The following is a 9507-nucleotide window of genomic DNA, read 5'->3' on the forward strand; positions in this document are numbered from 1 at the left end:
AACCGATGAAATTAAATATTACAGTCCAGTGCTAAAATATTGAAATCATTTACGCTGGAATTAAACATCTGTTATCTACGTCTACGAAGCACAAATTAGCATTGCGTGATAAAGCAATAAGAACGCGTTTATTACAGATTGCAGGAATTATTTAAAGAAATACTAAAATAAGTTAAAAATTATTTTCTGATAATCAGAATTTTTTTATCTACGTTTCATCTTGTCACACTGATTGTGAACAATTTCTTTTTTAAGAAAAAACGTTTTAATGTGAATAAGTTGCACAATAAAAATTGATTAGCATAAAAGGAAGTATATAGTATCTCTCTGTTCTAGTAATGGAAACATTGGATTTGCAGGATGAGTCATGTTCATGAAGTAGAACGTGCTCGTAAACGTAGAAGGCAATCCTCGTTGGGGATAATCGCGGTAAGTAATGGTAAAGACGTGTAGACATACCGCCCAATTGAAGTTCTGCGGATGCCTGAGCAGTGTCCCCTTCCGCTCGTCTGACTATACACTGATACATTCCACGATCTTCCCTGCCGATCCCGTTGAGCCTCAATAATTCCGATTGTCTGCCGGTTCCCGGCAGCTGCCGGCCGTCCTTGTACCAGGTAACAAAGTGCGGTCCTGCTTGTGAATGCGTGCTGACCTCGCATCTAAATTCGGCATTACCGCCTAAATGGACGCTCAGCAACGGCGGGGACACTTCTACGTGCAGCGGAGCAGTCACGATCAGCCTGCAGAACAATCTCCTTTGTATCCTTTGCATGTTACGTTTGCCTTCGGCTCACCAAATACATAACATTCACGAACCGCATTTTCCAGATCGTGGATCGTTACCAAAAAGCTCGCGTATAATCGTTTTCGAGGAGGGTAGCTTTTTAAGAACTATCGGACTATGACGTCTTAAGATGACAATAAGACTGTGAATCGCTATGCATGCAGATTTTTAAAATACAAGATAAGTTATAAAACTTCTGATAGCGTTTCTAGTCTCAGATTACAACAAGTAACGTTTCAGTTGATAAAGTTAAGTTTTATTAAATTTTGTTTTTTTTTTTTTGGTTTAAAGATTATATCATTGAGAGATTAGATAAAGATGATACGATGTTTATAGAATATTTTTCAATCAGATCACAATATATCAGAGTTTTATCAGAAGCCGAACTAAAATAATGTATGATGTACTATCTGATGTTTGTATAGTTTTCGAATGACTCGTGTCAGGCGATTACTGATACCTAATCTCGGCGCTGGTTTCGCCACCAGCATTCGATGCAGTGCAACGATAAATTCCACTATCTTCTAGCGTGACTGCTTCGAGGGCTAGGACAGAGCCAAGTAGTCTCGTCCTTGGTCCAGAGTGTACCAGCACCGGTTCAGAGCCAGTTTGTGCGTACCATCTGAAAAATGAAAGATCAATTGATTAATAAAATAATATCGAGCAGAAATGGTGGCGTATGCAACGATCGTTCTACTGTATTATATTTTGTTATAGTGTTCTGTTAATTCACAATGATAGCCACATTGGATTTGTTGCATAAGAAGACTCTCTTAAAAAGAGACTAGATTTTCTAAAAAGTATTCGTGGAGAGTCCTATCTTTTATACAAACAATTCTGTTGCAAATCGTACTTCTGTTAGAAAAAGAACCGCACGATTCGTTTAAATCATCGAAAAAGCAATTTTAACTCATAATTATCCAACGTGGATTCTAAAACAATATCGACGAGGTTTTTAATCAGATAAACGCGTCAATCAACTTGTTCACGTGGCGAGCCAATTAGTCCGCGTCATTACGATTTAATCAGCCGAACGGATCTTGAAAAAAGAAGATTCTCTCGGCATAGAATGATGTAGGATTCCTTGAGCCAACATGATTTGTGCGATCAGAAGATAATGCTTTTTCCCTTCATTCTCTCCCGAGGCATTCCGATTTTTGCCAGGATTTTCTGCCAGGCTTTTTAGTCCGGGAATAATTTTTCATATAAAGATGAGACGGCCTGTGGAACACAGCGGTGGGACGGGGCGCCGGGGGAGGCGAGAGAGGTTCAATTTCACTGGCTTTTGGGTACGTCGACCCAGAAACGACATCGAGTCGCATCCACCGCGAGCATTTATCCCGGAGATTCCTCGCTTTCTTTCGGTTTCCCAGCTTCTTGACAGCCTTCGATCGGGCCGGCATCGGTCCTCGAGCTGGCTGTGAATCACCGTGGTTACCCTCTTCCATCCGATCGCTTTTTCCTCCTCGGCCCCCGGTCTTCGTCACCCTTCTCCTTTTCCTTTCGGCGTCACTCGGTTTGCTGCTTCTTTGCTCGTTCCGGCGTCTCCGATGCGTGATGGGCTCGAGTCCCCCGAGGAATTCCAACTTGAAAGTAAGCTCGAGACAGAAAGTTCGTCGCGTCGCGGCGCGGCGTAGCTCGCGCGGGACAAGGGAAGACAAATAATATTCGACTCGGCGCGCTGCCGGTACTTGTTAAACTGGTTTCCGATGAGCTTCAGCTGCCACGTAAGTCGCGATGATATTCTGCCCACCTCGCCGGAGGGATCGTAATTGCGCTTCGCGTTGCGTCCAAATGGAAATGTAACGCAGTTCTTGAGTCCGAGGAAGTTCCCGAGATAAATCATTTATGACTCGATAGTTTGGTTTATTCGAGCGGGTCTTGGGAACGGGGAACTTTACGCTCTGGCTACGCCAAATAAAGTTTTACAAGCGGTTCTCTTGGAATATAATGGCGGACCTCGCTTTATTTTGAAATTAAATGGGGCGAGCGAATGGGAATTTTATCGCGCAACAAACTTTTTTCGAAGAAACTGCTGGTGAAGGAACCGAGGGTTCCTCTGAGTTTCCCGGCGGTTTCTTGATTATGCTTTAAGAAAACGGCTGTCGCTCTTTACGTGGCACACTTTGTACAGCGTCGGTTGAAAGAGACACCGTGAACAGCAAGGAATGTTAATGCAATTATTTAGTGAATAAAATTTTGCTAAAATTATTTTAATAAATTATATATTTTTTAAATAGCTTCTTGTAGTAGAACAACCGAAGAATCTCGCGAATCGAATTTTCATCATAAAACTATGCACATGGATTACAATCAAAGTTAATGTTATTTATTCGTAAATTAATAGATGTATCTTTATTTGCCAATAGATGATTCGTTATTTATGTAAATGTACATAGTATTAACGTATTTCTGATTTCCATTGTTTTCACTAAATCAAGATAACCTGTGCGTATGAAAGTAATCTTTAGACATTATTTTTCAAATAGTTCGATGTAAATTACGAAAGACGATGATCAGGCTATCGTATTTCAGCAGGCTTCCATTGATGCAGGCACTGAATTATTGTTGAGCGGGGTCTTTTGCTTACAAGCTGCCGTATCATCCATCATTTTGAAGAATATGTACAATACAGTGGCTGTTGGAATTTGAACATGTTTGTCATCTGCTGTATGAAGAGGACTGCACATTATTTGGTATCTCAGGGACGATGTTCCAACATTCTGTAGCTGTACATAGAATTATTGACACCACTGCAACGGTACAGTGTTTTGTAAAATACCCACGATGAAATATTGAAACGTTCATTCTGTGTCAAACAGTATTTGCAGTACATATTTGCAACCAATTTACCTGTTCTCCATTAGCGTTTTTTCTTATCTGTTTTTTAATCGCATTTTGAAGATTTTTTATTGGAACGAAATTCTCTCGTTTCATTGCATGTAAAATGGATTTATCATGTTGACACGTAATATAAAACAAATGTAAAATAACAGGCTACTGATCGGCAACCATCTGCTAAGCCACCTACCTCTGTCAATTGGACTTACACCACTTTCATAATCGATGATAACCGAAAAATTTTTAATTGTACGAAACATGGGAATTTTTTAAGAAATTAAACACGGACTAGTCATGCATAAAAAATTTACATTAAATTAAGCATGAATTACGTGATATCTCATTTTTTTTCAAAAATGGACTTACACCAGTTTTAAAATAAACGGTCCGCTTGTAAATCAGTCGTTTCTAAGCTATTATTTGATTTGATACGTGTTGGTATACGCGTTGAAAACATAATACATAAAGCCTTATTAGAAATGCTGGGCCACGTATCTTGGATCTCATTCAGGAAATGTATTTCACCGTTTTTGGGTCTATCCCCTCTTATAGCGCGCCGATTCGTTCACCGTCGATTTCCCAAAATCCTTGGTCCGTTCGCCTCCCGAAAAAAATCGCAGCTTCTTGAGGCGGTGGCACGCCGGGGTTTGGTCACCGATATTCCCAATAGATTCCCTTCCTCGGGGGATATTTCTTGGCCAGTGCATACAGATGCACGGCCGCTGGGAAAAGGAGATCCGGAAATCCCGGGAGTGAAAAAGGGTCTGAAGGGGTTCCTCGTAGACCCGGAGCGACATGGAGAGTTTCCGATTGTGCTCTGCTCGCGAGGTTTCATGTTCGAGTGCTCCCACTTTTCCTCGATCAAAGTCGCGCCCAGTCCTTATTCCTTTACTTACCTTCCACCTCGAATATTCCCGTCTTCAATCTTCCTTTTGCGCGCCTTCTTTCCCCCCCCCCCCCCCCCTTATTCCCTGTCTCGTCCTCCCCTTCCGGCGTGCCCGAGAAACGTAATTTTTTTTCGCCGCCTCTTTCTCTCTCGTCGATGGAGAACGCGACAGATTAGAGGAAAAACGGGTTCGCAGGCGTTCGCTTTCTTTTTTTGTTTTTCCACGGTTTTCGTCGTTTTTCGTCGCCTTCCCTTTCGCCGTCTTCCGGGCGTCCCAAAAGTGATACGGGAAAGGGACGGAAACGGCTGGAGACGCCAATGCCAGTCCAGAATGGTCCCCCTCGAAAGGTACAAAGACGTGCTCGCGCGCTTTTTTTTTTCTTTTTGGCACACAGCGCGCCCTGTCTCGAGACATTGTTATTGCAGCTTCGTTGGAGAGAAGGGAACGGAAAGCTGCAGCGCTCGCAGCGAGTCGAATGAACTTGCGTCGCTGTTGCCGAATGAAAAACTTGCTCGAGACCGTTTCCAGAATCTTCAAATACAAGATGTGTCCTTTGAGAGACTCGCGGAAGGAACAATCGACGTTCTACTATTTTTCGACTCCCTACGCTTTAGCTTTTAACGTTCGCTGCGTCGAACTCGTGAACTAGATTTTAGAAACAGAATTGAATCATTTTGCTCTGCTGAAAACGAGTCTATAGTTCTCGTTAAATCTAATTTTTTAGTTGTTGAAGTTACGAAGATTCTTTTTCTTAGAAAATCTCGACGATTTTTCAATGTTATTTTTGTAAATATAAGATACTAAAAGGTCTCGTTGTTAAAATTGCAGCTATTGAAAGTCCGTTCATAGATTATAGAGACAAAGACATAAGAATTTCGTATGTTTCTCAATCTAAATTAGCATTTACCAATCTTAAAAAATGTTGACGACGAAACCAACATATTCCACGTTTTGCATAGTATAATCAATAGACTGCGGATTTTGTAAAAAAAGTGAAGATATGAAACCGTAAATCGGCAGCTTAATATCTCAAGACAGTGTTAAAGTAATAAACGTCGTAACAGGAATTTCTCAGAGAATAAATTTAAGAGCGGCACAACAATACAAACGGAGTGGAGGTTATACATTGTGTAAACATCCGATTCAATTTTGCTTCGGGGTCAACCATTGTCGTCCATGCAAACAATAGATACATCGTTTGTACAATTTCTGATAGCGACGTTAATGGATTTGGCTCGAAATAACGCCGATTTTCCGATTACGATATCTAATTTCGTTACCTATAATCAACTCAAACATCGATCCAACGGAACTCGAGCAACGTTCCCGCGAATAAAAGTGCAGTTAGCTGGATCGGCTTAGCTATGTCTGTTGGACGTCCAACGGGATTGCCTTAATTAATCTTCGGGATAGAAACTCACCGATATTCGGGAGTCGGGCAGGCCTGCGCCACGCAGACTAACGACGTTGATTCATCTTGAGCAACGTGCACCACGCCGGAATTTTCAAGAATCACCGGAGGCATCACTCCCCTGTGATCTGCAAAAAGTGTCGGAGCTGAGCGCGCCAAATAATCGCAATAAATCTCGGGGTTTTTGTGTCGCTGGAAAAAAATTTTATACAACGATTAAAGCGATGCTTACCAGCTATCCTGACGTTGGCCACGGAGCTGACTACAACTTGTCTGGTCAGACGATGCATCGTCCGACACCTGTACCCGTGGATCTGATCGCTGAACTCTAGACTGTGTACCAGCAGTTCACCGGTTGGTAGTAGATGGAACTTTCCATCTGAAATCATTGAATGAACGCATGATTCTGTGTATTTATGAGGATCATCGTTTTAATAACTTCTTTTTCTGTATTGTCTTTCATAAAAATTCAGAGTGTTAGGTACAATACAGTCGCATAAAATTCTTTATTCATCGCGCAAATTATACAAAAGTCATAAAAAAAACATTGCTTATTATTCTTTATAATTAGAATTTACGCTTTATTTTAATTTGGAAGTTATATAAGAATATTGTACATGCTTATTGTATTGCTTACGTAAATGTACTATTATACAGTAAATTAGCTTAAACGTTTACCATGTAAATAACTTTCATTTCGCGCTTCTAACATTCTAGTTTTCGAATATTTAAAGTTATTGGAATAACTTTAAGTTGTCTGCGCATTTGAATAAAATGAGAAGATCAAATACAAAACAGTAAATATGTTTAAAAGATTTAAAGTTGCATTACTTTCAATGATGTATTATTTCCAGTGTCTTGCAATTAGTTCGTGCAACTTTTATTTTGCATTATTATAGCAATTGTATTAAAGCTTGCAACCTTAATACAGAGCATATAAATTGATTAGATTAGAAGTTATTCGTAGATTATTTATTGTAGTATGACTTCTGTTCAATAATATTTCATTTAATTTCTTTTGAAACTGTCATGTGTGTAGTCCCCCATAGATTGGCATATGACTACTTGCAGACGATCTCTATGTCTATGACTCGTAACGTATAGTTGTTCATTTTCGATGATTTGACCAGGTTCGTATTTCCTCGGACTTCAACCCTTTGCGACTATTCTACAACACCCACAAATGGCGCAGAAGGCGTTGCTTAGTAAATTAGGTAATATCCATCGATTTCAACAGGGTCTACCCATCTCGAAAGTTCGTAGGAAATCCACACTTACAAGGATCGATGCATTAACGTTCCAAGCGCGAGAGAGCACGGTTAACAACGATAACACGTTCGTTAAATTATGGAAATTGTATTCGACGATTCCCGAGTCGACGCAAACGCTGTCGCGGCGCGAAACTTTCCAAGTGTCTGTATTATTCATATCCGGTGAACGTTGTAATAATTGATCTCGACGTGTTCCAATAAACCTGGCTCGCTATTCGGAATTACCTTTAATAACTCGGTAACGCCGACGCGCCACCGGTATCACAGGCCCCCGCGATACTTTCCCGGCACCGAACAGTTTTACCTTTACGATAATTATGCTAATTCCGGGATTTCCAGCGGCCTGCTTTAGATGGCGACAGATACGGTACCTTCGTTCTTGCACGGTTTAAGCCGCGCTCGTTTCTTAGATAAGCCGGAGCAACGTTAATGACCGTAGTTATCCTAAACATTCGCAGCCGCTTCCGCTGAAATCTCCCCCCCGCTTTCGAGAATCTTTAACAAGACTCACGAATCCAAGATTAGCTTGTACAAGGGAACCGTTCTAAAGGTTTCATTTGTTCTTTCCAGCCATTGTCCGCGGTGTATCGTGATCGTTATTTTAATTCATTTGCTCGTCCCATTTTTCTGGGCCGTTCCTATGCCCGCGTGACTTCACTTTACGCTCATCTTGGCATTTCTCCTACCAACTTTCCTTATTCCGTTTGATTCACGTCCTCCATTCTTTTGTTATATCTTTCTTTGCCTTATATTACCAGCATCTACCCACATTTCTCTTCCGTCGAAATGCTTCCGTTGTTTATATCGTGTCTTTCTCAGTGTCGACTCTCCCGGACCTCGTCACATCTGTGCCGGCTTTAATTCTTTACGTTACGCCATCCCCTTTATTCTTGTTATTATCTTTGCGCTATCTCTATTACTGCCGTTCGTCACTTTCAGACTTCTCCGATTTACAACTACAATAACCGTCGACCTCCGCCAGCCATGATAAAGTTTACATTATACTTTGAGAACATTTCGGAGCGGACGTGCTCGAGTGGCTAGTAAATGTCGTGACGGAATTTCGCTAGACGTATTCATTGCTTGGAAACTAATACAGTAAATTTTGCCTAATTTTCCCCGAGCTTTTAAAGAAAAATGGATAACTTGAGAGGAGGAGATGCTATAGTTTATCTTTTATTTAAAAATTCCGGGTACCTTTTTTACACGATGCATAAATGGTTACGTTCATGTAAATATTTCGCAATTATATTCTATGACGGAATCTTTACGAGTTTAGGAATTTTGAAAGAACAAAAGTGAAGCCGGTCGTCTCGATCGGCTCTCCGAACGTCGCAAGATAATCTTCGAAAAATGTGAATTTGCACGATCGTCGCGGTTCAAGGATCGGCCATATCACTTAGTCCCGTTTCCCTTTTCTCTGTTTCCTAATCCCCTCGTTTGGCTTCCTTTTCTTCGCCGACGGCTCTTGTTAGCCGGTCTCTCTATCCGGGCTCCGTGCAGCACGTTATTGCATCTACGCGGCAGAGTAGATTCGGCCAGGAGACATTAGCACAGCTAAGACCGGCTGAGATAAGCGGCCCTCCTAAATAGCGATTGTCGGCCAAGTCAGCCGGCTTGGATGGGTTATGTAGTTTCGGTATTACACTCGATGCCGCTACCTACGCTACCCCGCACACCCGCCCTCGCTGTCGGATCTATTCAGCGTAGATAGTCCCGCGTATGTATGCACGTTATGTATAAACGCGTATGTACTCGCGCATGTACGAAATCGGGAGGACCGACGTCGGCTACCTCGAATTACGTGCAGCCTGACCGTGGCGCTATTAGTAAGATAGATACGTTACGCTCGCAGAAATATGCATAACCGTTCGAACTGGTTGCACCCGTTCGACCGTGCCTGTAAATCTTAATGCGCGTTTCTTGCGATTTCAACGCCGTCGATTTCTTTGGCGGTCGACAAGTCTGAACGATGTATTTCATTGTTATTCAATTTCAACATTAACCACTTGCACTGTCGCCCCTTTCACGCTGTGACGATCAGCACTTATTCGTATTTGAGCCGCCCAGTGCACACATCGATTAACTCCACTTTTTGAAAAATCTTAAATTTAATTGTCAAAGCACTTGGTATAGTCATAACTTTTTATATTTATAATAACTTTCCTGAATAATAAAGATTAACACCATTAAATGGCAAAATTTTTTTTCTTTCTTTTTTTTTGGCTATTCTTTCTTGTTAATTTTATACATTAAATAATATTAATTTAATGTATAAAATTAATATTATTTAATGTATAAAATTAACAA

General features: G+C 41.1%; 1 protein-coding gene across 1 annotated transcript in view; it reads right to left on the reverse strand.

Annotated features, from left to right (window-relative positions):
• Positions 1–9507, reverse strand: part of Dscam2 (Down syndrome cell adhesion molecule 2) — a 54999-nt gene that overhangs the window by 32488 nt on the left and 13004 nt on the right. The window contains exons 4-7 of the mRNA XM_078195993.1: positions 6159–6305; positions 5937–6054; positions 1248–1409; positions 460–743 (exon numbers count right to left, since the gene is read on the reverse strand). Coding sequence (XP_078052119.1) covers positions 460–743; positions 1248–1409; positions 5937–6054; positions 6159–6305 — 711 coding nt within the window. The remainder of the gene's footprint in view (positions 1–459; positions 744–1247; positions 1410–5936; positions 6055–6158; positions 6306–9507) is intronic.

This window comes from Augochlora pura, chromosome 2, assembly GCF_028453695.1.
Source record: "Augochlora pura isolate Apur16 chromosome 2, APUR_v2.2.1, whole genome shotgun sequence".
NCBI lineage: Eukaryota > Metazoa > Arthropoda > Insecta > Hymenoptera > Halictidae > Augochlora > Augochlora pura.